This window comes from Dendropsophus ebraccatus, chromosome 13, assembly GCF_027789765.1.
Source record: "Dendropsophus ebraccatus isolate aDenEbr1 chromosome 13, aDenEbr1.pat, whole genome shotgun sequence".
NCBI lineage: Eukaryota > Metazoa > Chordata > Amphibia > Anura > Hylidae > Dendropsophus > Dendropsophus ebraccatus.
The window spans coordinates 68,449,432-68,476,750 of record NC_091466.1 but is presented as its reverse complement, the minus strand read 5'-3'; the positions used below and the strand labels follow the sequence as shown (position 1 = coordinate 68,476,750).

The window sequence follows — 27,319 nt, the reverse complement described above, 5'->3', positions numbered from 1 at the left end:
ACATATTACCGCCATACTGTTACTAAACAAATCCTGTTTACTGAGACCCATATTACCAGTACACAAGGGGAAATATTACTGCCACACCACAACCCTCACCACCATATTGTTACTGACCAAATCCAGTATACTAAATCCAATAAAACACAGTACCAGATAACAACAAATAATACCACCACATACTGACTAACACCACTGCTGCTACTTACTAATACCACCACATACTGACTAACACCACCACTGCTACTGAATATAATCCTCTGTACATAGACCAATATCACCTCATCCAGTCATATAGAGGTGGATGCAGCTCCACACAGGCTCTATACACCATATAAATTACAGTGCAGTTATATCAAGTGACTCACAGGGGACGTCTTCTCTGATCGGAGTTCTTCCCTTTTCATCTTCTTCTCCATCTGCCCTGGGCCATTATGAGAACGTCTGAGCCACGAATCCACAGAATCTGCCAGACAGACATATTAGTCTCCTCACACTGACACCATCCTCATCTCTATACACACTGCACATCTGTATTGGCCCCTTTACACCCACATTTAGTAGCTAGCCCTGACACTATGTGATCCCCTTATAGTACATATCCTCCTCTGTGCATGCCCTATTGTATACACCCCCCATGTAGTCCACCTTATAGATGGCCCCCCAATGTTTCCCCCTTATAGATGCCCCCCCATGTTATCCCCCATATAGATGCCCCCCATGTTATCCCCCATATAGATGGCCCCCCATTTTATCCCCCTTACAGATGCCCCCCATGTTGTCCCCTCCTCCTGCCCCTTCATCACCATACTACTACCCCTTTCATCCTCCTGCCCTCCATCATCATACCACTACACTCTTCATCATCCTCTTGTTCCTTCATCATCATACCACTACACCCCCATCATCTTTTGTTTCATCATCATACCACTACACCCCCATCATCTTTGGTTTCATCATCATACCACTACACCCCCATCATCCTCTTGTTCCATCATCATCATACCACTACACCCCCCATCATCCTCTTGTTCCATCATCATCATACCACTACACCCTAATCATCCTCTTGTTCCATCATCATCATACCACTACACCCCCCATCATCCTCTTGTTCCATCATCATACCACTACACCCCCATCATCCTCTTGTTTCATCATCATACCACTACACCCCCATCATCCTCTTGTTTCATCATCATACCACTACACCCCCATCATCCTCTTGTTCCATCATCATCATACCACTACACCCCCATCATCCTCTTGTTCCATCATCATACCACTACACCCTCATCATCCTCTTGTTCCATCATCATACCACTACACCCCCATCATCCTCTTGTTTCATCATCATACCACTACACCCCCATCATCCTCTTGTTTCATCATCATACCACTACACCCCTCATCATCCTCTTGTTCCATCATCATCATACCACTACACCCCCATCATTCTCTTGTACCTTCATCATACCACTACACCCCCCATCATCCTCTTGTTTCATCATCATACCACTACACCCCTCATCATCTTCTTGTTCCATCATCATACCACTACACCCCCCATCATCCTCTTGTTTCATCATCATACCACTACACCCCCCATCATCCTCTTGTTTCATCATACCACTACACCCCTCATCATCCTCTTGTTCCATGATCATACCACTACACCCCCATCATCCTCTTGTTCCTTCATCATACCACTACACCCCCCATCATCCTCTTGTTCCTTCATCATACCACTACACCCCCATCATCCTCTTGTTTCATCATCATACCACTACACCCCCCATCATCCTCTTGTTTCATCATACCACTACACCCCTCATCATCCTCTTGTTCCATGATCATACCACTACACCCCCATCATCCTCTTGTTCCTTCATCATACCACTACACCCCCCATCATCCTCTTGTTCCTTCATCATACCACTACACCCCCCATCATCCTCTTGTTTCATCATCATACCACTACACCCCCCATCATCCTCTTGTTTCATCATCATCATACCACTACACCCCTCATCATCCTCTTGTTCCATGATCATACAACTACACCCCCATCATCCTCCTGCCCTCCATCATCATACCACTACACCCCCCATTATCCTCTTGTTCCATCATCCTCATACCACTACATCCTCATCATCCTCTTGTTCCATCATCATCATCATACCACTACACCCCCATCATCCTCTTGTTCCTTCATCATACCACTACACCCCCCATCATCCTCTTGTTCCATCATACCACTACACCCCCCATCATCCTCTTGTTCCACCACCATACCACTACACCCCCATCATCCTCTTGTTCCTTCATCATACCACTACACCCCCCATCATCCTCTTGTTCCATCATACCACTACACCCCCCATCATCCTCTTGTTCCACCACCATACCACTACACCCCCCATCATCCTCTTGTTCCATCATACCACTACACCCCCCATCATCCTCTTGTTCCACCACCATACCACTACACCCCCATCATGTCCTTTAAAACAAAAAAATCTTTACTCACCTGAATGGTTCCTCTAGTCTTCTAGTCACGCGCGCTGGCGGGCTTCTGCAAGCGCGCTGGCGCGCTGGCGGGACGCCACTGCAAGCAGCTTCGGGGACACAGCAAGGTGGCATGGGGGGCCCAGCCGGGCCCCCCTGGCTGGCGGGCCGGGTCGTAACTGCGACCGTTGCGACCCCTGTAGCTACGCCACTGGATAGATAGATAGATAGATAGATAGGAGATAGATAGATAGATAGATAGATAGATAGATAGGAGATAGATAGATAGATAGATAGATAGATAGATAGATAGATAGATAGATAGATATGGAGATAGGTAGATAGATATGGAGATAGATAGATAGATAGATGATAGAAAGATAGAAGATAGATAGATAGATAGATAGATAGATAGATAGATAGATAGTCAGATAGATAGATAGATAGATAGGAGATAGATAGATAGATAGATAGATAGATAGATAGATAGATAGATAGGAGATAGATAGATAGATAGATAGATAGATAGACAGGAGATAGATAGATAGATAGATAGATAGATAGGAGATAGATAGATATGGAGATAGATAGGTAGATAGATATGGAGATAGATAGATAGATAGATAGATAGTCAGATAGATAGATAGAGAGATAGATAGATAGGAGATAGATAGATAGATAGATAGATAGGAGATAGATAGATAGATTGGACATAGATAGGAGATAGATAATAGTAGATAGATAGATAGATAGATAGATAGATAGATAGATAGATAGATAGGAGATAGATACTGGATAGATACTGGATAGATAGATAGATAGATAGGAGATAGATAGATTGGACATAGATAGGAGATAGATAATAGTAGATAGATAGATAGATAGATAGATAGATAGATAGATAGGAGATAGATACTGGATAGATACTGGATAGATAGATAGATAGATAGATAGATAGATAGATAGATAGATAGATAGATAGATAGGAGATAGATAGATTGATTGTTTGATAGATAGGAGATAGATGAAAAGATAGAGATATAGGGCCTATGCAGTGCAGTTATATTCAGTGACTTCAGGTGAGTCGTTCCTTTTCCTATACAGACAGGAATAATCTCTACAGAATTTGCCAGACAGACATTTCAGGCTACTTATCTCTATACAAACTCCCCATCTGTACTGCCTCACACAGTAATAGTGCCCACTTTGTGGCCCCATATAGTGGTTGGGGCCCTCTGTGCCCCCCATATAGTACCTAGAACACTCTGTGTACCCAGATAGTAATTATGCCCCTTTGTTCCTCATATAGTAGTTGTATCCCCTCTCTGTTCCCCCATATTAATTAGGACCCCCTATGTGCTCCTATATAGTAGTCAGGCCCCTCTATGACTACAAATATTAGCTAGGCCCCCATATAACAGTCAGGCCCCTCTGTGCTTTATATGATAGTTCCCCCCCCCCATGCCTATCATAGTAGTAATGTATCCTCAGTGCCCCCACATAATAATTAGGCCCCTCTATGTCCCCATTTAGTAGTTAGGCCCCTCTGTGTCCAGACATAGTAGTTAGCAACCCTCTATTCCCTCCTATAGTAGTTAAAGGGGTAGTGCAGCGCTAAACAATTATTCACAAAATAACATACATTACAAAGTTGTACAACTTTGTAATGAATGCTATGTATGTGAATGGCCCCCTGTGTTCCCCCCACCCACGCTAGACCTAGAAGTGTGGTGCATTATACTCACCGCATCTCGTGTCGACCCCTGTCCGCCATCTTGGGACAATGACGTCTTTGGGAGGCCGGCCGAACCGCTCCATCCGCACAGTTATGACGCGACAGAGGGGGGCCGGCATGATGGACGGATGGAGCGGTTCAGCCGGCCTCCTGAAGACTACGTCATTGTCCCAAGATGGCAGACAGGGGTCGACACGAGATGCGGTGAGTATAATGCACAACACTTCCAGGTCTAGCGTGGGTGGGGGGAACACGGGGAAGGGGGCCATTCACTAACATAACATACGTTACAAAGTTGTATAACTTTGTAATGTGTGTTATTTTGTGAATAATTGTTTAGCGCCACACTACCCCTTTAAGCCTCCACTGTGCCCCATATAGTAGTTATGTCCATTTGTCGCCCCACATGATTATTATCCAAGAAAATGAAAAACAGTCACCTCTCCCTGCTGTATACTGATGGAGACAGGGTGGTACTTTATACATGCTCAGGACGCACATACAGTTGCCATAAAATTCACAAACCTGGAGAAAAGAAATGGCTGCACATCAGCGCCGGCAGGGTGTGGGGGGCCCTTGGGGTTTGGTCCTGTGACATTGGGGTTGCAGGGCCATTCCGTGGCCTCCCTTCCCTGCTTGTGCTCGCTTTGTGGGGTTAGCGGTCATTAACCGACACAGTTTTGTTTTAGTGTAGGGACTCATGTGATCCATGAGACCGGCACGTGGTACATGAGGCAATATGGTTTGATCAAATTATATACCAACATCCTGGCGTTGGTTTTTAAATGTAGCCGAGAGGCATTAGTGTCAGCCATAGGTGGGAGGTGCAGCCATTTCTTATTCTCTAGGTGTGCATTGCACATACAATAGCACTCGCCTAGGGATCTTGAGCATGTGCCTCCGATTCCCAGGCAGGTTCCTCTTCCTCTGCGGACCTAGTGTCTATTGCAGCCTCTGCGACCATGATCGTTACCCTCCTGATAGATAGCCAGACCAACACATGGGTATGAGACAGAATGCTGTATCGGTAAATAGATAACTAGATGGATGGTGATGAGTGTGATGGAGACATTACATTGTGACCTCCATAGGGGACAGGGACTCGCATGAATGGCGGTAATTTCTGCACAGATATATATATATACCTGTGTATATATATATATATATATATATATATATATATATATATATATATTTTTTTTTATATACTGTATATATTAACACTGTCTGAGAAAATGACGTAAACAATTCGATGTTTTCCAGCATAAGTAATCCCGTTTATCATTCAGAACTCCTGGAAAGCTGAGTGACCAGACCGATTCTGTTATAACCAGCTTATTACTAGAGGGAGGACTGGGCTGGTCCGCTAATGTTTTTTTTTTCTATTCCCATTGGAAAATACTAAATTTGAAAGAATGTTAAAAATCGGTGAATCACATGTTACGGAAATCTAGCAGACGGTTTCACAATCACAAAACTGCAGCTCCTGGTCTGATACTTTCCTAATATTTGGAGGAGAAAGGTTGGAAAACAATACTGGAATGAATCAGCTATGGGGGTGTAGAGAAAGCAGATGCCTCGGGCCCTGGTGGTCAAGGGGGCCCAGATGCTACATTAGACAAGGGTATTATATCGGCGGACCTGTTGTAGATTCTGTATTGGGGCGCAGGAGTTATACATTTGTCTTTGTACAGAAAGTCTAAAGATTGAAGGAGTCCATACACCTTCTACTGAAGTCAGATGGAGGGACTTCAACATCGACTGTCAATCCTTAAACGGGAACTCCGAGGAAACTGTTTTCTTTAAAATCAACTGGTGTCATAAAGTTATATAGATTTGTAAGTTACTTCTATTTAAAAATCTCCAGTCTTCCAGTATTTATCAGCTGCTGTATGTCCTACAGGAAGTGGTGTATTCTTTCCAGTCTGACACAGTGCTCTCTGCTGCCACCTCTGTCCATGTCAGGAACTGTCCAGAGCAGCAGCAATTCCCATAGAAAACCTCTCCTGCTCTGGACAGTTCGTGATATGGACAGAGGTGGCAGCAGAGAGCACTGTGTCAGACTGGTAACTAATTTTGGCCTCATGCAGCCCACCACTCCATATTGCTGCCTTACATTCAAAAAGAACCAAGTTAAAAGTCTTGCTACCATTTTGTGTATACAGCTTCTTCACAGACCTATGTATCTCCATGGTTACAGACTACAAACCCACCCTGTGTAGTCTGATCATATTCTCTTCTCTCCCTAGTCACTTCCTGCTAACATTTATTCTGTAGCTTAGCCCTAGTCAAGCATTTGTGATGTTTGCTTTGGAGAGATGGGTGACAGACATTTCAGCTACTACATAAGTAGCAACTCAGCTTTCCCAGACTCCTGATTGTCATGTCTGCCTAATGTGGGATGTATTACTGTGTTACAAGGCAGACTGGTCAGTCAAGAGGAAAGATGGGGACTACCTCTCACAGTAGCCAGTCACCCAGCTTTCCCAGAATCAGACCATCCATTGTAAGGGCACCTGTTATATAGAGACCTGTATGTGTTAGCAGAGTGTTTTGTGCACACAATGGCGACATGCCCTCTGTTGTGGTATAACAGCCCCGGGGGCAATTACTGTGGGATGATTCAGCCAATATTCTGGACACACTAGATAAGCAGGAATGCAGAAGGTTTTTATTCCGTGTCATACATAACAGGCTTAGATACATTGGCTCAGCACACAATATCACACATGATAGGCTTAGATACAGTATCACACATGACAGGCTTAGACACATTGGCTTAACAAAGAGTGGGAGGCTTAGATACATAGCTGAGTAGCTAAGCAGTACCACATATCATATGCCACTCTTCAGGCAGTATCACACATCATAGGCTAAGATACGCCACTCTTCAGGCAGTATCACACATCATAGGCTAAGATACGCCACTCTTCAGGCAGTATCACACATCATAGGCTAAGATACGCCACTCTTCAGGCAGTATCACACATCATAGGCTAAGATACGCCACTCTTCAGGCAGTATCACACATCATAGGCTAAGATACGCCACTCTTCAGGCAGTATCACACATCATAGGCTAAGATACGCCACTCTTCAGGCAGTATCACAGATGATAAGTAGGATACCCCAGCTCATCAGACAGGATCATATATGATACGTTTAGATACACCAGTCATTAGGCAGTATCACACTTGATAGGCTGAGATACACCACTCATCAGAAAAAGAATCACACTTTGTAGATGTAGATACAGCAGTTCAGCAGGCAGTATCACAGACACCAGGCTTAGATTCATTGACTTAACTGAGAGGCTTAGATACATGGCATAAGCAGGCTAAGATACACCACTCATCAGACAGTATCACATATGATAGGCTTAGATACAGTAGATTAGAAACCTTAGATACACTGGCTCAATAGAAAGTATCACAATTGGGGTTAGATACACCAGCTAATTGGATAGTTTTACACGTAGACTATATTCACAGGCTTAACAGACAATCTCATATAGTAAGCTTAGATACGCCAGCTCATACAGAAGTATCACACACAATAGGCTCACAGTCCCCAGGAATGTTTTCTAGAATGACATCTAGGGAGTTGTAGTACTGTCCTTCTTGAGGACTCTTTTACACATGACACAGTTACACTGACAAAAAATTGTCCCTGAAAAATTCTTGTGAAATCCCGACCACAGCGCAGAGCAAGATTCTGTGGATTCCCTGGAACGTCTTCTGAATTTTTTTCAGACTTTTGCAGTGTTAGGGATGTTTTTCCACTGCAAGTTTGTTTTAGGTAAAATCCAAGACTTGACCAAGAAACCTATGGTGGAAATATTCTGTAATCAGGATCAGCGGTGTATACTGTATATGTATGCAGTGTCAGTCCACACTGCCCTCTGGTATTATATTCAGAATCAGCAGTGTATACTGTATATATATGCGGTGTCAGTCCTCACTGCCCTCTGGTATTATATTCAGGATCAGCAGTGTATACTGTATATATATGCGGTGTCAGTCCTCACTGCCCTCTGGTATTATATTTAGGATCAGCAGTGTATACTGTATATATATGCAGTGTCAGTCCTCACTGTGCTCTGGTATTATATTCAGGATCAGCAGTGTATACTGTATATGTAAGTGGTGTCAGTCCTCACTGTGCTCCGGTATTATATACAGGATCAGCGGTGTATACTGTATATGTAAGTGGTGTCAGTCCTCACTGTGCTCCGGTATTATATTCAGGATCAGCAGTGTATACTGTATATATATATATGCGGTGTCAGTCCTCACTGTGCTCCGGTATTATATTCAGGATCAGCAGTGTATACTGTATATATATATATATATATATATATATATATATATATATATATATATATGCGGCGTCAGTCCTCACTGTGCTCCGGTATTATATACAGGATCAGCGGTATATACTGTATATGTAAGTGGTGTCAGTCCTCACTGTGCTCCGGTATTATATTCAGGATCAGCGGTGTATACTGTATATGTATGCGGTGTCAGTCCTCATTGCCCTCTGGTATTATATTCAGGATCAGCAGTGTATACTGTATATATAAGCGGTGTCAGTCCTCACTGTGCTCTGGTATTATATTCAGGATCAGCGGTGTATACTGTATATATATGCTGTGTCAGTCCTCACTGTGCTCTGGTATTATATTCAGGATCAGCGGTGTATACTGTATATGTATATGGTGTCAGTCCTCACTGCCCTCTGGTATTATATTCAGGATCAGCGGTGTATACTGTATATGTATGCGGTGTCAGTCCTCACTGCCCTCTGGTATTATATTCAGGATCAGCGGTGTATACCAGGGCCGTCTTACCCATTGGGCATGGTAGGCGGCTGCCCGGGGGCCCTTGCGTCCTAGGGGGCCCCTGCCCGCTGTGACAGCGGGCAGAGGCCCCCTAGGACGCAAGGGTCCCCGGGCAGCCGCCTCCCATGCCCAATGGGTAAGACGGCCCTGCGCGCCCCCCCTTCCCCTTCTCTTGCGACCGCAAGCACTTTTTTGCTTGCGGTCGCAAGAGGAAATCCGGCCCCGGCTGATGCGTCGCTCCCCGGGGGATTCTCCTTCCCGGCCTGGGCGCACACTGAGCTTCCGGATGTGTGCGCTCCCGGAGAATCCCCCGGGGAGCGACGCATCAGCCGGGGGCAGAAGAGGAGAGGAAGCAGCGACGGGGGAGCGCTGGTAGGTGAGTTGGGTGTTTGTTTGTTTTTATCTGCTGTGCAGGGGGGGAGCCATCTATAAGGGGGGAATACGGGGGAGCCATCTATAAGGGGGGAATACGGGGGAGCCATCTATAGGGGGGAATATGGGGGAGCCATCTATACGGGGGGGGAGGAATAGAGGGGGGAGCCATCTATAAGAGGGGAATATGGGGGAGCCATCTATACGGGGGGGATAGAGGGGGGAGCCATCTATAAGGGGGGAATACAGGGGAGCCATCTATGGGGGGGGTACAGGGGGAGCCATCTATAGGGGGGGATACAGGGGGGAGCCATCTATAGGGGGGGATACAGGGGGGAGCCATCTATAGGGGGGATACAGGGGGGAGCCATCTATAGGGGGGGATACAGGGGGAGCCATCTATAGGGGGGGATACAGGCAGGGCCGTCTTAACAGCAGTATGGGCCCCTGGGCAGAGGTGCGAATTGGGCCCCACCCCCCTCGGCCGCCGCCATCAAAACCCCCTATCTTTGCAACCCCGCCCCTAGCCAGTACAGTTACATACAATAAAAAATACTAATTATTGTTAACATAAACTTTAATTCACAACACAGTCTTTCAGCAGCGCAAAAACAAAAAATAACCGTGCGTGCCGCACCAAACCAGACCAGGTTGGCTTCAAAGTATCCGAAAAACGCAATGGAGACAGCATTTCCAACAGCAATCTGCAGGGTTTATTGTCACACCAGTGCAACATATCTCATATATACAGAGGGGCAACAACATGACTATTATATATGGGAACCATGTTGTCTCCCTGTATGTATACTGTATAATACAATATACAGGGAAACAACATGGCTTATATAGAGAGAAGGGCAAAACAACATGTCTCATATACAGGGCCGTTTCTGCCATGAGGCGGAATGAGTATTCCGCCTCAGGCGGCAGATTCTGCGCCCCTGCAGGGGGCGGCAGACAGCAGCCCTGCGCCTGCAGCCGCTCACCTGTCCTGCCGCAGCCGTCCGGTCCCGCCGCCAACGCTTACCGCTGTCCCGCGCCGTCAGTCAGCAGCTGTCATCGCCCTCCAGCGAGTCGTGAGTGCCCGTGGTCAGCGGGGGCCGCGACTCTCTGGAGGGCGATGACAGCTGCTGACTGACGGCACGGGAGCGCGGAAAGGAACAGCAGTGGGACGGGACGGCTGCGGCAGGACAGGTGAGCGGCTGCAGGGTCGGGAGACAGCGGTGAGCGGGACGGGACGGCTGCTGCAGGACAGGTGAGTGGCTGCAGGGCCGGCCCGGGGGGGGGGGGGTGCGGGGGGGGGGGGTGCTTGGCGTCCAGGCGCGGGTGATTCGGTTACGGCGGGGGTTGTCAGGGGGCGGCCGCCTGAGGTTTGCCTCAGGCGGCAGAAACCCCAGAATCGGCCCTGCTCATATATACAGAGGGGCAACAACATGACTATTATATTATATATGAGAACCATGTTGTCTCCCTGTATACAGAATACAGGGAAACAACATGGTTCATATATAATATAATAGTCATGTTGTTGCTCCTCTGTCTATATGAGACATGTTGTTTTGCCCTTCTCTATATATGCCAGATAACAAGCAACAAATATTACCACCGCATACTGACTAACACCACCGCTGCTACTGACTAATCCACTGTACAACGATCACTATCACCTCATCCAGTCATATAGAGGTGGCCCCAGCTCTACACAGGTTCTGTACACCATATACATTACAGTGCAGATACATCAAGTGACTCACATGGGACGTCTTCTCTGATCAGAGTTCTTCCCTTTTCATCTTCTTTTCCATTTGCCCTGTGCCGTTATGAGAACTTCTCCGAGCCACAAATCCACAGAATCTGCCAGACAGACATATTAGGCTCCACACTCTGTCACTATCCTCATCTCTCTACACACTGCACATCTGTATTGGCCCCTTATAGATAGCTCCCCCTGTATCCTCCCCTTATAGATGGCTTCCCCCTGTGTCCCCCCCTTATAGATGGCTCCCCCCTGTATTACCCCCTTATAGATGGCTCCCCCTGTATCCCCCCGTATAGATGGCTCCCCCTGTATTACCCCCTTATAGATGGCTCCCCCTGTATTACCCCCTTGTAGATGGCTCCCCCCTGTATTACCCCCTTATAGATGGCTCCCCCTGTATCCCCCCCTTATAGATGGCTTCCCCCTGTATCCCCCCCCTTATAGATGGCTCCCCCCTGTATTACCCCCTTATAGATGGCTCCCCCTGTATTACCCCCTTATAGATGGCTCCCCCTGTATTACCCCCTTATAGATGGCTCCCCCTGTATCCCCCCCGTATAGATGGCTCCCCCCTGTATTACCCCCTTATAGATGGCTCCCCCTGTATCCCCCCCGTATAGATGGCTCCCCCTGTATTACCCCCTTATAGATGGCTCCCCCTGTTTTACCCCCTTGTAGATGGCTCCCCCCTGTATTACCCCCTTATAGATGGCTCCCCCTGTATTACCCACTTATAGATGGCTCCCCCCTGTATCCCCCCCTATAGATGGCTCCCCCTGTATCTCCTCCCTCGTATAGATGGCTCCTCCCTGTATCCCCCCCTATAGATGGCTTCCCCCTGTATCCCCCCCCCCCCCCTCGTATAGATGGCTCCCCCCTGTATCCTCCCTATAGATGGCTCCCCCCTGTACCCCCCCTCGTATAGATGGCTCCCCCCTGTATCCCCCCCTATAGATGGCTCCCCCCTGTATCCCCCCCCCTCATATAGATGGCTCCCCCCTGTATCCCCCCTTATAGATGGCTCACCCCTGTATCCCCCCCTTGTATAGATGGCTCCCCCCTGTATCCCCCCCTATAGATGGCTCCCCCCTGTATCCCCCCCTCTCGTATAGATGGCTCCCCCCTGTATCCCCCCCTATAGATGGCTCCCCCTGTATCCCCCCCTATAGATGGCTCCCCCTGTATCCCCCCCTATAGATGGCTCCCCCCTGTATCCCCCCTATAGATGGCTCCCCCCTGTATCCCCCCCTATAGATGGCTCCCCCCTGTATCCCCCCTATAGATGGCTCCCCCTGTACCCCCCCCTATAGATGGCTCCCCTGTATTCCCCCCTTATAGATGGCTCCCCCCTCTATCCCCCCCCCGTATAGATGGCTCCCCCATATTCCCCCCTATAGATGGCTCCCCCGTATTCCCCCCTTATAGATGGCTCCCCCGTATTCCCCCCTTATAGATGGCTCCCCCGTATTCCCCCCTTATAGATGGCTCCCCCTGTATTACCCCCTTATAGATGGCTCCCCCGTATTCCCCCCTTATAGATGGCTCCCCCCTGCACAGCAGATAAAAAAAAACAAACACCCAACTCACCTACCAGCGCTCCCCCGTCGCTGCTTCCTCTCCTCTTCTGCCCCCGGCTGATGCGTCGATCCCCGGGGGATTCTCCGGGAGCGCACACATCCGGAAGCTCAGTGTGCGCCCAGGCCGGGACTTCCGGTACAGGAAGCCCCAGCGACGCGCACTGAGGTTCCTGATGCGTGCGCACCCGGAGAATCCCCCGGGGAGCGACGCATCAGCCGGGGCGGGATTTCCTCTTGCGACCGCAAGCAAAAAAGTGCTTGCGGTCGCAAGAGAAGGGGAAGGGGGGGCGCGCAGGGCCGTCTTACCCATTGGGCATGGGAGGCGGCTGCCCGGGGACCCTTGCGTCCTAGGGGGCCTCTGCCCGCTGTCACAGCGGGCAGGGGCCCCCTAGGACGCAAGGGCCCCCGGGCAGCCGCCTACCATGCCCAATGGGTAAGACGGCCCTGGATACAGGGGGAGCCATCTATAGGGGGGGATACAGGGGGGAGCCATCTATACGAGAGGGGGGGATACAGGGGGGAGCCATCTATAGGGGGGATACAGGGGGGAGCCATCTATACAAGGGGGGGGATACAGGGGTGAGCCATCTATAAGGGGGGATACAGGGGGGAGCCATCTATATGAGGGGGGGGATACAGGGGGGAGCCATCTATAGGGGGGGATACAGGGGGGAGCCATCTATACGAGGGGGGGTACAGGGGGGAGCCATCTATAGGGAGGATACAGGGGGGAGCCATCTATACGAGGGGGGGGGATACAGGGGGGAGCCATCTATAGGGGGGGATACAGGGAGGAGCCATCTATACGAGGGGGGAGATACAGGGGGAGCCATCTATAGGGGGGGATACAGGGGGGAGCCATCTATACGAGAGGGGGGGGTATATGGTGTACAGAACCTGTGTAGAGCTGGGTACCTCTATATGACTGGATGAGGTGATAGTGATCGTTGTACAGTGGATTAGTCAGTAGCAGCGGTGGTGTTAGTCAGTATGCGGTGGTAATATTTGTTGCTTGTTATCTGGCATATATATAGAGAAGGGCAAAACAACATGTCTCATATAGACAGAGGAGCAACAACATGACTATTATATTATATATGAACCATGTTGTTTCCCTGTATTCTGTATACAGGGAAACAACATGGTTCTCATATATAATATAATAGTCATGTTGTTGCCCCTCTGTATATATGAGACATGTTGTTTTGCCCTTCTCTCTATATAAGCCATGTTGTTTCCCTGTATATTGTATTATACAGTATACATACAGGGAGACAACATGGTTCTCATATATAATAGTCATGTTGTTGCCCCTCTGTATATATGAGATATGTTGCACTGGTGTGACAATAAACCCTGCAGATTGCTGTTGGAAATGCTGTCTCCATTGCGTTTTTCGGATACTTTGAAGCCAACCTGGTCTGGTTTGGTGAGGCACGCACGGTTATTTTTTGTTTTTGCGCTGCTGAAAGACTGTGTTGTGAATTAAAGTTTATGTTAACAATAATTTGTATTTTTTATTGTACGTAACTGTACTGGCTAGGGGCGGGGTTGCAAAGATAGGGGGTTTTGATGGCGGCGGCCGAGGGGGGTGGGGCCCAATTCGCACCTCTGCCCAGGGGCCTATACTGCTGTTAAGACGGCCCTGGTGTATACTGTATATGCATGTGGTGTCAGTCCTCACTGTGCTCCGGTATTATATTCAGGATCAGCAGTGTATACTGTATATATATGCGGTGCCAGTCCTCACTGTGCTCCGGTATTATATTCAGGATCAGCGGTATATACTGTGTATGTGTATATATATATATATATATATATATATATATATATATATGCCGTGTCAGTCCTCACTGTGCTCCGGTATTATATTCAGGATCAGCGGTGTATACTGTATATATATATGCGGTGTCAGTCCTCACTGTGCTCTGGTATTATATTCAGGATCAGCGGTGTATACTGTATATGTATGTGGTGTCAGTCCTGACTGTGCTGTAGTATTATATTCAGGATCAGCGGTGTATACTGTATATATATGCTGTGTCAGTCCTCACTGTGCTCCGGTATTATATTCAGGATCAGCAGTGTATACTGTATATATATATATATATATGCTGTGTCAGTCCTCACTGTGCTCTGGTATTATATTCAGGATCAGCAGTGTATACTGTATATATATGCGGTGTCAGTCCTCACTGTGCTCCGGTATGATATTCAGGATCAGCAGTGTATACAGTATATATATATATGCGGTGTCAGTCCTCACTGTGCTCTGGTATTATATTCAGGATCAGCGGTGTATACTGTATATGTATGCGGTGTCAGTCCTCACTGTGCTCTGGTATTATATTCAGGATCAGCGGTGTATATTGGATATATATGCGGTGTCAGTCCTCACTGTGCTCTGGTATTATATTCAGGATCAGCAGTGTATACTGTATATATATATATGCGGTGTCAGTCCTCACTGCCCTCTGGTATTATATTCAGGATCAGCAGTGTATACTGTATATATAAGCGGTGTCAGTCCTCACTGTGCTCTGGTATTATATTCAGGATCAGCGGTGTATATTGGATATATATGCGGTGTCAGTCCTCACTGTGCTCTGGTATTATATTCAGGATCAGCAGTGTATACTGTATATATAAGCGGTGTCAGTCCTCACTGCCCTCTGGTATTATATTCAGGATCAGCGGTGTATATTGGATATATATGCGGTGTCAGTTTTCACTGTGCTCCGGTATTATATTCAGGATCAGCAGTGTATACTGTGTATATATATATATATATATATATATATATATATATATATATATATATATGCGGTGTCAGTCCTCACTGTGCTCTGGTATTTTATTCAGGATCAGCAGTGTATACTGTATATATAAGCAGTGTCAGTCCTCACTGTGCTCTGGTATTATATTCAGGATCAGCAGTGTATACTGTATATATAAGCAGTGTCAGTCCTCACTGTGCTCTGGTATTATATTCAGGATCAGCAGTGTATACTGTATATATATGCGGTGTCAGTCCTCACTGCCCTCTGGTATTATATTCAGGATCAGCGGTGTATACTGTATATGTATGCGGTGTCAGTCCTCACTGCCTTTTGGTATTATATTCAGGATCAGCGGTGTATACTGTACATCTATGTGCCGGGCCTGGTGAGTAATTGTTATCACGGGGATTGAGTCAGATCTTATGACTTTAATTGTGGGAGGAAAAAAGAATGAGAAGAAATCATGTACGGGCCTCACGCGCTTCTACATGCGGAGTCCTTAAAGGGGTACTCCCAGCTCAACGAATATAGTTAAATAGTTTTGCACATAAATCAAACTTCCCTCCATCTTCTCATATGCTGCTCTTTCCCTTCCATTGTTGACATCTCATTGTCTAGATTACCGACCACCACTCTGCTCTAAAAGCAGTGGTCTGGCTGGTGTATATATACTACGGATGCTATATTATACTTATTTATATACACAGTATATCATGATAACTCGCAGCAGCACAGCGCCATCTAGTGGTGCAGTCATCATTCCACATACAGTAAGAGGAATATGGGAAGTACAAGGGGTTCTAGCCCAACATCATCCCCCTAGCTGATCAGTGGGGGTCCTGCTGCTTACACTCCCACCGATCAATTGTCCCAGTGCATCTAAAAAAAAAAATAAATAAAATAATGCAGCTCTCTATATAGTCTTTATTAATAATTTCCTTCCGTTTTGTGTCCCCTGCTGCTCTGCACATCTGTGTATCTCCAATAGTATTTCTACAATAGCAATCCCCCCCAGTAGTGTCTGCACACAGTAGTTACTCCAATAGTCTTTACACAACCATTGAGGTTTAGTACCTGTATTTACCTGGATACCGGTGATGCCTAGTACCTGTGGTTGCCGGGATACCAGGGATGCCTAGTACCTGTGGTTGCCTGGATACCGGTGATGCCTAGTACCTGTGGTTGCCGGGATACCAGGGATGCCTAGTACCTGTGGTTGCCTGGATACCGGTGATGCCTAGTACCTGTAATTACCTAGATACAAATGATGCCTAGTACCTGTGGTTGCCTGATTACCGGTGATGCCTAATACCTGTGGTTGCCGGGATACCAGTGATGCCTAGTACCTGTGGTTGCCTGGATACCTGTGATTCCTAGTACCTGTAGTTGCTTGGATACCAGTCATACCTAGTACCTGTGGTTGCCTGGATACCGGTGATGCCTAATACCTGTGGTTACTGGGATACCAGTGATGCCTAGTACCTATGGTTGCCTGGATACCAGTGATGCCTAGTACCTGTAATTACCTGGATACCGGTGATGCCTAGTACCTGTGGTTGCCTGGATACCGGTGATCCCTAGTACCTGTGGTTGCCTGGATACCGTTGATGCCTAGTACTTGTGGTTGCCTGGATACTGGTGATACCTAATATCTGTGGTTGCCGGGATACCAGTGATGCCTAGTACCTGTGGTTGCCTGGATACTGGTCATGCCTAATACCTGTGGTTGCCTGGATACCAGTGATGTCTATACCTGTAATTACCTGGATACCGGTGATGCCTATTACCTGTGTTTGCTTGGATACTGGTGATACCTAATACCTGTAGTTGCCGGGATACCAGTGATGCCTAGTACCTGTGGTTGCCTGGATACCAGTGATGCCTAGTACCTGTAATTACCTGGATACCGGTGATCCCTAGTACCTGTGGTTTCCTGGATACCAGTGATGCCTAGTACCTGTGGTTACCTTGATACCAGTAATACCTAGTACCTGTGGTTGCCTGGATACCAGTAATACCTAGTACCTGTGGTTGCCTGGATACCAGTGATGCCTAGTACCTGTGGTTGCCTGGATACCGGTGATGCCTAGTACCTGTGGTTGCCTGGATACCAGTGATGCCTAGTACCTGTGGTTGCCTGGATACCGTTGATGCCTAGTACCTGTGGTTGCTTGGATACTGGTGATACCTAATACCTGTAGTTGCCGGGATACCAGTGATGCCTAGTACCTGTGGTTACCTTGATACCAGTAATACCTAGTACCTGTGGTTGGCTGCATCAGGCCTCCTAACACTTATAGTTACCCCAATGGTACGCCCAAACAGTAGTGAACCCCTAATAGTGTCTGCACACAGTAGTTATCCTTGTACCTGTGGTTGCCTGGATGGCAGTGATACCTAGTACCTGTGTTTGCCTGGATACTGGTAATGCCTAGTACCTGTGGTTGCCTGGATACTGGTGATGCCTAGTACCTGTAATTACCTGGATACCGGTGATGCCTAGTACCTGTAATTACCTGGATACTGGTGATGCCTAGTACTAGTGCTAGACTCTGTAGAGACAAGACGCACCTAACCGTGTCTCTTCAAGTAACCTTACTAAGCACTATGCATTGTTAGACCCCTCACAGGAGAGAACACATCAGAGATTATCTCAACTAACACCGTGGACTAGGAGAGTGACAGTGCAGGACAGTATCCACAGACAGCAAACAAGCTAGGAACTGATCCAAATAGAGCAAAGCTGCTAGAAGCCTATGAACTCTATCTTGCAGCGTGATTGTCAGCGGGAAACCCTCAGCATTCCGCTCATCCCAGGTAACAAGGTCTGGGGCTTGTGTCACCCACTAGGACGGGTCCCCCGACACTGGTAGGGCAATAGGTAGTGCGAAGACCCAAAGGTCAAACATGAGCACAAGTATTCTCTCTTTCTTCATAAGTATTTTTCTACCTCATCCTCCAACATCCTGGCAGAGTACAGTACTATTTGGATTGGGACTCTCACGACATCCTCCTCATTGCTTCTCTGATTCTTCTACGTATCTCTCAACACGCAACCCAGTCAGCACAACTGTACTCTTCGCTATACTCCTATTACAGATCTGGACCTTGTGTTTTCAAGTGTATTAGCAAGTGTATTGTCAAGTGTACAGTATCCTGTCAAGGCACAACTGTATGTTCTGCTGCACACAAGTACTTTCTGAGTAAACAAGAGATTATTTATGGTAAAGAGACTCTGTGTTTCCTCACCCTGCACCAACACAGTATATACACACTCCTTGGGACATTTCCCCTTTCTGTGAATGGCAGTACCAATAGTCCAGGAGGGTCACTACACCACTCTGGCCCACTGTGATAACAACCCAAGGGACCCCTGTAGCAACTCAGCAGGACACAAGGTACAACCGGCCCTTTAAAGTAAAAGCAGGTGTGCCACCATACCTGTGTGCCCAACCGGCACTGGCGTCACGACATAGCATCACTGAGCCAGGCTGTATTCCAGCCAACCACCACTGGAGTGGTGTCACACTCTACCATCTGGCGAGTGACCAGCCGCACCTCCACCAAAGCACCGCGGGGGGCTCACCACAAATCCACCCCCACCCTCACATGCTATATGCTTCAACGGCTATGGTTATTATTTTACTGGATATTGGAGTGCCCCTTTAACCCCATAGCGACCCATGACGTATCTGATACGTCATGGCGCCGCGGGGGGTGTTCAGAGCGGGGTCCTGGAGGGACCCCGCTCTGAACGGCGCTGATCCCGGCTGACACTTGCAGCCAGGCAGTGCCTCTGTTAGCCGGCGCGGGTCCCGTTGCCGCGTCGGCTAATTAAGCACTTCAATGCAGCTGTCAAACCTGACAGCTGCATTGAAGTGCTTTATGCACAACATCCCTGGTGTCTAGTGGGTCGGATCTCCCCCCCGCGATGCGATCGCGGGGGGGAGATCCGTTCTTCTGGCCGTGCCGGGCCTCAGCGTCGGAATGACGCTGATCCCAGCTCGGCAGTAGATTGCTATGGCCTGCAGCAGGCCATAGCAATCTATGACCGATCTCATGGATCTTTGCTGTGTATATACACAGCATTGATCTCTATGAGAGATCAGTGCTATGTATATACAAGCCCCCCAGGGGGGCTTCTAGTCCATGTAAAAAAAAAAGTAAAAAAGTGTTTTTATTAATAAAAAATCCCCTCCCCTAATAAAAGTCCAAATCACCCCCCTTTTCCCATTTTATAAATATAAATTAATAAATAAATAAATAAATAAACATATTTAGTATCGCCGCGCGCATAATCGCCCGAACTATTAATTAATCACATTCCTGATCTCGCACGGTAAACGGCGTAAGCGCAAAAAAATCCCAAAGTGCAAAATTGCGCATTTTTGGTCGCATCAAATCCAGAAAAAATGTAATAAAAAGCGATCAAAAAGTCGTATATGCGCAATCAAGGTACCGATAGAAAGAACACATCATGGCGCAAAAACTGACACCTCACACAGCCCCATAGACCAAAGGATAAAAGCGCTATAAGCCTGGGAATGGAGCGATTTTAAGTGACATATATTTGTTAACAATGGTTTGAATTTTTTACAGGCCATCCGATACAATATAAGTTATACATGTTATATATCATAGTAATCGTAACGACTTGAGGAACATGCATAACAAGTCAGTTTTACCATAGGGCGAACGGCGTAAATGCAAAACTCCCCAAAATCAAAACAAATTCGTTTTTTTTTTCAATTTGACAGCGCAAATGATTTTTTTCCGGTTTCACAACATATTTTATGGAAAAATTATGCCTGTAATTGCAAAGTACAATTGGTTTCGCAAAAAATAAGCGCTCATATACGTCTCTAGGTGAAAAAATGCAAGCGCTATGGACTTTTAAACATAAAATGGAAAAAGCAAAAGCGCAAAAATGAAAATTGGCTTGGACCTTAAGGGGTTAAAGGTTCTGTTTCCTATTACAGAGAAGTAATGCAGGTAGTAAATGTACATTAGGAATATACATGGTTGGATTTATGGTGATATGATTATTGTATTAGACATCTGATAGTCTGGGAGGAAAGTCTGGGGGGGAAGGTCTCAGCGGTTGTGGTGTATCAGGGATAGTGGTTCTTGTGGCTGTGACCTCACTGGTTGGCGATATCTAGAGGACCAATATCTTCTGTCTTTATTCTCTTTATGAATTATCTTTCCCATAGTCCAGGCAGCAGCACAGATAGGTTACACTGCACCAAGATTACCCAAACATGAGGGAATTATTTAGAAGTGTCAGGAGAAGCTGCATCTACATTATAATGTCCAGCTGAATGGGCTCATAGTTCAGCCGGTGGAGATAACAAAGTGAGATCACAACCCTCTTATTATCACGGTTCTGGCAGTTCCTGTAATAAGACATATGATATGTTCTGCATCAGGGATACAATAAGATGTTTATGGAAACTCAATCCGTGGTAATCTCTTCTGAAGAGATGCCTTACGTATCGTCCGGGCACCATTGTGAAATACTTTTACCAGTTTCGCAATGGCAGGGATCTGCCCATATATACAGCAGCAGAAACCATAACTGGCACTGAGATATCCTGAGGGGCCCCGGTGAGTATTACACTCTATGTATATCTCTATAGCTTCTGTATACAATGACATCTGTCCAGTGCACAGGGCAGTGAAGAACATCTTCATATTCATTTTTGTAAAAATTAGAGTTGAGCAAACTTCGCATACGCTCGGGTTTATCCAAACACGGACGTGCAGCATTTAAATAACGATGGCTGAAGTAATTGGATGAAGCCATGGGAGTCCCGGAAAACATGGATACAGCCTATGGCTCAAATGCCGCACGCTTGGGTTCGAAGTTTGTTCAACTCTAATAAAAATGCTTTAAATAGTGGTCACAATGCACATACATTTATTATATATTGGTGATGTCCAACAACCTTTATCTTGGAGTGCACTCACCTGGGAAGGTTATGCTGCAAAAGCAGTGGCGTAGCTACCATAGAGGCAGGGAAGGCAGTAGCTATGGGGCCCGTGGGGGGAGGGGGGCCCAGGGATGCACAGGGAAGATAAGAGCCTCCTGTGTCCTTTTGCTTAACCCCTTATGTACTGCAGTGTGTAAGTGACCCAGTGTTCTCTTACATGCTGCAACACAAAAAAGGGTTAATAAGCTCAAGACAATTAGCTCTCTGCTTCACTGCTCTGATAACCTCTGAGCTCCTGCAGAGGTCCCTTATCAGTGCAGGAGTAGTGAAGCAGAGAGCTAATTGTCTTCTGCATTAGCCCTTTTTTTGTGTTGCAGCATGTAAGAGAACACACTTCTTCTAGTGCCTACTCCAAGGTCCATTAAAAACAGTAGTTATGGTAGGTTTGTCCCCATCCAGGATAGCTGGATATGTTTTGTGACCATGCCAGGGAGCAATCCCAGGTAAGTGCACACCAAGAGCCAGGCAGCTAGTGATATCTGAGATATTACACCAGCAAAGCCTTTCCTTGTTTTTATTTTGGCTGAAGGTATTGGTCTGGGATGCGCTGCAACCTTTTATGACATCCTGCAGCTACATGGTGATTTAAACCATGGTTTGCATTGCTCCATGCTTTGAGAACTATTTTTTTTATTAATCATTAGTGCTGTAAAACCTTTTCCTGGTCAGCTGCATAATGTTTGCATATTGCAATAAAACACTGTCCACTGTCTAAGTGGCAATTTAAAAGGAGTGCACAGATACACACAGTTTAAAGCTGGTATTGTAAGCCACAGGTAGCGATGTACCTGCTGTCTCCACAGTGAACAGGCTGCCTCTGACACGGGTACGATGTCACTTGCTGCCTACTGGGGAGCACTACCTACCTAATGACATACATGCAAACTGGATGAACTACCTACCTAAGGATTCACCTACTGGTGTAGGAAAACTACCTTTCTACTGGGGGACATACCTACCGAATTTAGAAGGAAAGAGTAGAGGATGACGCTGATCACAGCAGAGGTCACCTATGGAGTCTGTATAGAGCTGATACCTACCACAATTTGGTCACTGTATAGGTGGCTTACAATGGTCAGTCAGTAACAGTATGGTGATAAGTCAATCACTATGTAATGGTAATGTGTTTACCATATCAAAGTATTAGAAGGCCCTTGTATGCTAGTATAATTGGTAATGTTGGTCTTCGTATAGGGATTTGTTCACAGTACCAGTTTGGTGGTATTATCCAATAGCATGGTGTGGTGGTAAACGTTGGTCCTTGTACTGTACATAATGGTATTATTGGTAATATTGATATTGTGATACTATTTGCTCCTTGTAAAAAAAAAAAGCTAGACATATCATAATATAATCCCTGATATCTTGCAGTTTTCATTCACACCGCTGGGCCTAAAACTAAACTGAGACTTCCTGTTGTGTCTGTAGAGATAAGAAGAGGCTGCAGTAAAGTGATCTGTTTGTATTTCAGCAACATGTGACTCTGGCCGACCAAAACTTTTGAGTCATATGTCAAGATTTTTTTAAATGAGCATCATGTGTTAACCCTAAGACTACATAAACTTCTACTTCCATATTACATATTCGTCCTCACTTCTAGCACACCAGTGCATCACAGATGACTCTCCAATTGACAACATAGTTAAAGTAACACAGTGTTTTTGTGTCAAAAATAATTGCCTTAAAGTAGTTTCCAAAACTATACATTTAATGTGGGGTAATACTAAAAGATACGGTATATAGAAGACATAACTTTAAATCACATTCAGTTAAACCTGAACTGGTGTGATGATATATTTTTCTTTGTCTTTCAGAAACATGAGGGCTCCTCTGATTTTGTTAGCAGTTGCACTTTTCACATTGGCCTTTGCTGATCATGAGGACCACAATAGACATGACAAGGATGACCACCATGACCACAGTTGCAGCCATTACCAGAAAGGAGAGAAAGATGATAGGAAGCATCAACATCCACACAATGAGCTCTTACCCTGCCAAAAAATAGCTCCATACAATTCCGAATTCTCCTTTGCCCTGTATCGGCAGGTAGCTCTGGATCATCCCTCTGAAAATATTGTCTTCTGCCCTGTTACTATCTCTATTGCATTTGCTTTCCTGCCCCTTAGTGCTAATTCTAAGACCCACTCACAGATCATAGAAAGATTAGGCTTCAACCCTTCTGAGATCTCGGAGAAAGAAATGGCTAAAGTCTTTGACCATCTTCTGTATGTTCTGAGTAATGTGAACAGGGACGTGCAGTTATATGCTGGGAACGCTCTCTTCATTTCCAAGGAACACAAGATTCTCCAGACATTCCTAGATGATGCCAAGAGGCTCTTCGACTCCGATGTGTTTCCTACTGATTTCAAGAACACAGAAGAAGCAAAAAACCTGATCAATAGTTACATAAAGAAGAATACCGATGGCGAAATCTCAAAGCTTCTAGACAGCGTAGACCAGGACGCCATTATGGTCCTCATCAACTACATGTATTTACCTTACGCTATAACATCCACCCCACAAGGTATGCCAAGTTCTGACCTGATAGAACCTAGATGGTCCCATGAGGGCTTATTTTTTGGAAAGGTTTTCAGAGATGTCTATATAATGGAAGCAACTAAAAAAGGAGTATTCTTGGCACTAATGACTGGTCAAGTGGTGCTGTGGGGTTGGTCATGGTTGCTGCACTAGAAAATGAGACAAGCCAGGGCTCCAGACTAAAAAATTTACCTGGGAGCCATTGGCTCCTAACCTGAAAAATTTAGGCGCCAAATAGAATATTTGGTCGCCAACATTTTAAAACATGTAAAATTAATGTTATGTTAAATGGGACTTACTGTGTGCAGAGGCCACGGCAGCCTCCTCCTCCTTTAGATCCTTTCTTTTCTTAGTTTGAAAACGTTCAACATGGAAACTTGCAACTTGACAACCATATACCCCCCTGCTGCCGGTGTGTTCCCTCAGCCAGCTGCCATCTTACCGGCAATGATCTACTATATATATATATATATATATATATATATATATATATATATACATACATACATATATATATAGCCCCCGGCAGCCGATGACATATAGCCCCTGTGGCAATGTATATGGGAAGTGGTACTGTGCAGTGTATACATACACACACACACTGAGAGAAGTGGTACTGTGCAGTGTATATACATACAGACACTGAGGGAAGTGGTACTGTGCACTGTATATACATACAGACACTGAGGGAAGTGGTACTGTGCAGTCTATACATACACACTGAGGGAAGTGGTACTGTGCAGTCTATATATAGCTGGAGGGCCATAGATTTGGAAACGCCTATACAGAAGCATGCTATATTTTATGTCATTCTTAGGCTGCCTCGACAAAGAACTACAAGTCCCAGCTCACCTACAAAAAGGATTTCTCCACCTGTAAAAATAAAGTTCCACCCCAGCGATGCCCACAGCCGCACTTGTATCTATAACCCCGCCAGCTCCCAGTCCCTGGCTGCAGCACAGCACCTACCAGACAAGTAGTTGGTCCATTTCAGCAGCGAACCCTCCATGTCCTGCAGCCTCATAGCCCCGCCCCCTACAAGAGGCGATCTCGTCCATGAGCGAGTAGCCTCAATCCCCCGCCCAGGCCTCTGTCCCCCCACACACATTACTGGCCGGCCGCCACCCCTGCCGTCCCTCCGGTTGTACTCACCCACTATCTAAGCTTGGTGCCGCTGGGGTGAACTTGAAGAACCGCGGCGCCGGGTGAGGAGAGGCGGGAGAGAAGCGCTGGAGGAGTGTGGCGCCTCTGCGGCCGTCCGTCCAATGAATGACGGACGTGCTGGATGACGTCACTGGAGAAGCGTGTCCCCGCACGCGTCATCCAGCACGTCCGTCATTCATTGGACGGACAGCCGCAGAGGCGCCACGTGATTCGGCGCAGCGTACGGAAGGCGGAAGTCCTTAAAGAGACAGCGCGCCGCCGGGGCCAGTCGCAAATGGCGCCCAGATTAATAAATCTGGGCGCCATTTGCAAGATGTCAGTCGCATTGGCGACCATTTTGGTCGCCATCTGGAGCCCTGCAAGCTTAATTCTATCTCGGTCTGTTTTTTTAGATGTAGAAATTAGAGATGAGCGAACTGGGTTCGGGTTCCAGTTGATCCGAACCCGACCGTTCGGCATTTGATTAGCGGGGGCTGCTGAACTTGGATAAAGCTCTAAGGTTGTCTGGAAAACATGGATACAGCCAATGACTATATCCATGTTTTCCACATAGCCTTAGGGCTTTATCCAACTTCAGCAGCCACCGCTAATCAAATGCCGAACGTTCGGGTTCGGATCGACTCGAGCATGCTCCAGGTTCGCTCATCTCTAGTAGAAATGCTATATAATATCACAGCTTGGCTGCTTTCCATATACAGTGAACATATATGATTTTTCTCTCTAGGAAAATGGAAAAAGTCGCTTGATAAGAAAGAAGGAGATTTTCACGTCAGTGAGAGCACAACTGTAAAGGTGCCTTTCATGGTCAACACTGGATGGCACAATGTGGCCTTCACTGATGAAGCCACCGTGGTCTCCATACCCTACAATGAAGACGCCAATGCCTTATTCATCCTACCTAGAAAGGGGAAATTCTCTGAAGTAGAACAGAATTTTAATGAAGAATTGTTAATTAAATGGAAGAAATCAATGCATACGGGGTAAGGAATTACCATCTATCTATTGTGTTTCCCCAAAAATAAGAGTGTCTTATTTTTAGGGGATGTCTTATTTTTCTATGAGGAATTCCCACCAATTGTTGAACAAAAAAATTAACATTTATTATATACCGTACAGTAGTTGTCATCACAAACCAGCATAACTCTGGTGGCAGAGGGGGGTCTTACGTTTAGGGGATGGCTTATTTTTAGGGGGATGCCTTATTTTAAGCTATCCTGTAAATCGTCCACCAGGCTTCTTATTTTTTAGGGAAACAGGGTATGTAGGCTTGGAATGGCCCACTGGGGAACCGGAAGAAACGCCTAGTGGGCCTTGAGCTAGATTCGGCCCCCTGGGCCATTGTCAGCACCTGGCAGACAGTGGCCCTTTTACTGCAAGCGCACCCAATGAGTGTTAACAGTTAAATGTGACATTGGCTTCTCGCTCTGCCAAACGCTCTTGTGGCCACAGGTAGAACTATGGCCCTCTCCCAGCACACAAGCAATGACTAGTGTGACGGCTTAGGGATGGTATAGTGAGGTGTATTCATTTTTTCTCTACGGTCCATCTTAGGATGTATATGCGCTATAAACGATCTGCCCATTATCTTATGGGGTCCACAGATTACATATTACTGTGTTTTTTTCGTTTGTTTTTTTTTAAATAATTTTTTATTGGAGCTTCTACAAAATGGAAGACAAGGAAGACAAACCATTGCATTGTCGCAGCGCTAATTTTTCATTTTTTCGGAGTGCAAACGTACAATATAACAAATGTTGGTTTTATTAATAAACAAAAGGTGATCAGCTGGATAGCTGGATATGAACTATCCATAGTCTGTTCCTCACATGAGGCGCCAGAGTTTCTCAAGACTAAAGTTTGGAGACCCATGCTTTAGCTGATAGAGTGGGGATCGGCTCATATTTTTATACCAAGGTAAGTAATATGTAACTTCGGAGCCCCTGTCACACCCACCAAAAGGTCCTCGGAAGCTTAGTACCCAGCTCAAGTACTTCACTCTTTGACAGGTTAATTTTATATCCAGAAAATTGGCCAAAATTAGAAATTGTTTGAAT

The 27,319-nt window shown here is 46.3% G+C and overlaps 1 protein-coding gene across 10 annotated transcripts in view; it reads left to right on the top strand.

The window, feature by feature from the left end:
• Positions 1-27,319, top strand: part of LOC138770946 (alpha-1-antiproteinase-like) — an 86,961-nt gene that overhangs the window by 54,845 nt on the left and 4,797 nt on the right. For all 10 annotated transcript variants that reach the window (XM_069950283.1, XM_069950285.1, XM_069950290.1 and 7 more), the window contains 2 exons: positions 23,378-24,087; positions 25,990-26,245. In XM_069950283.1, the coding sequence (XP_069806384.1) occupies positions 23,378-24,087; positions 25,990-26,245 (966 nt within the window). The remainder of the gene's footprint in view (positions 1-23,377; positions 24,088-25,989; positions 26,246-27,319) is intronic.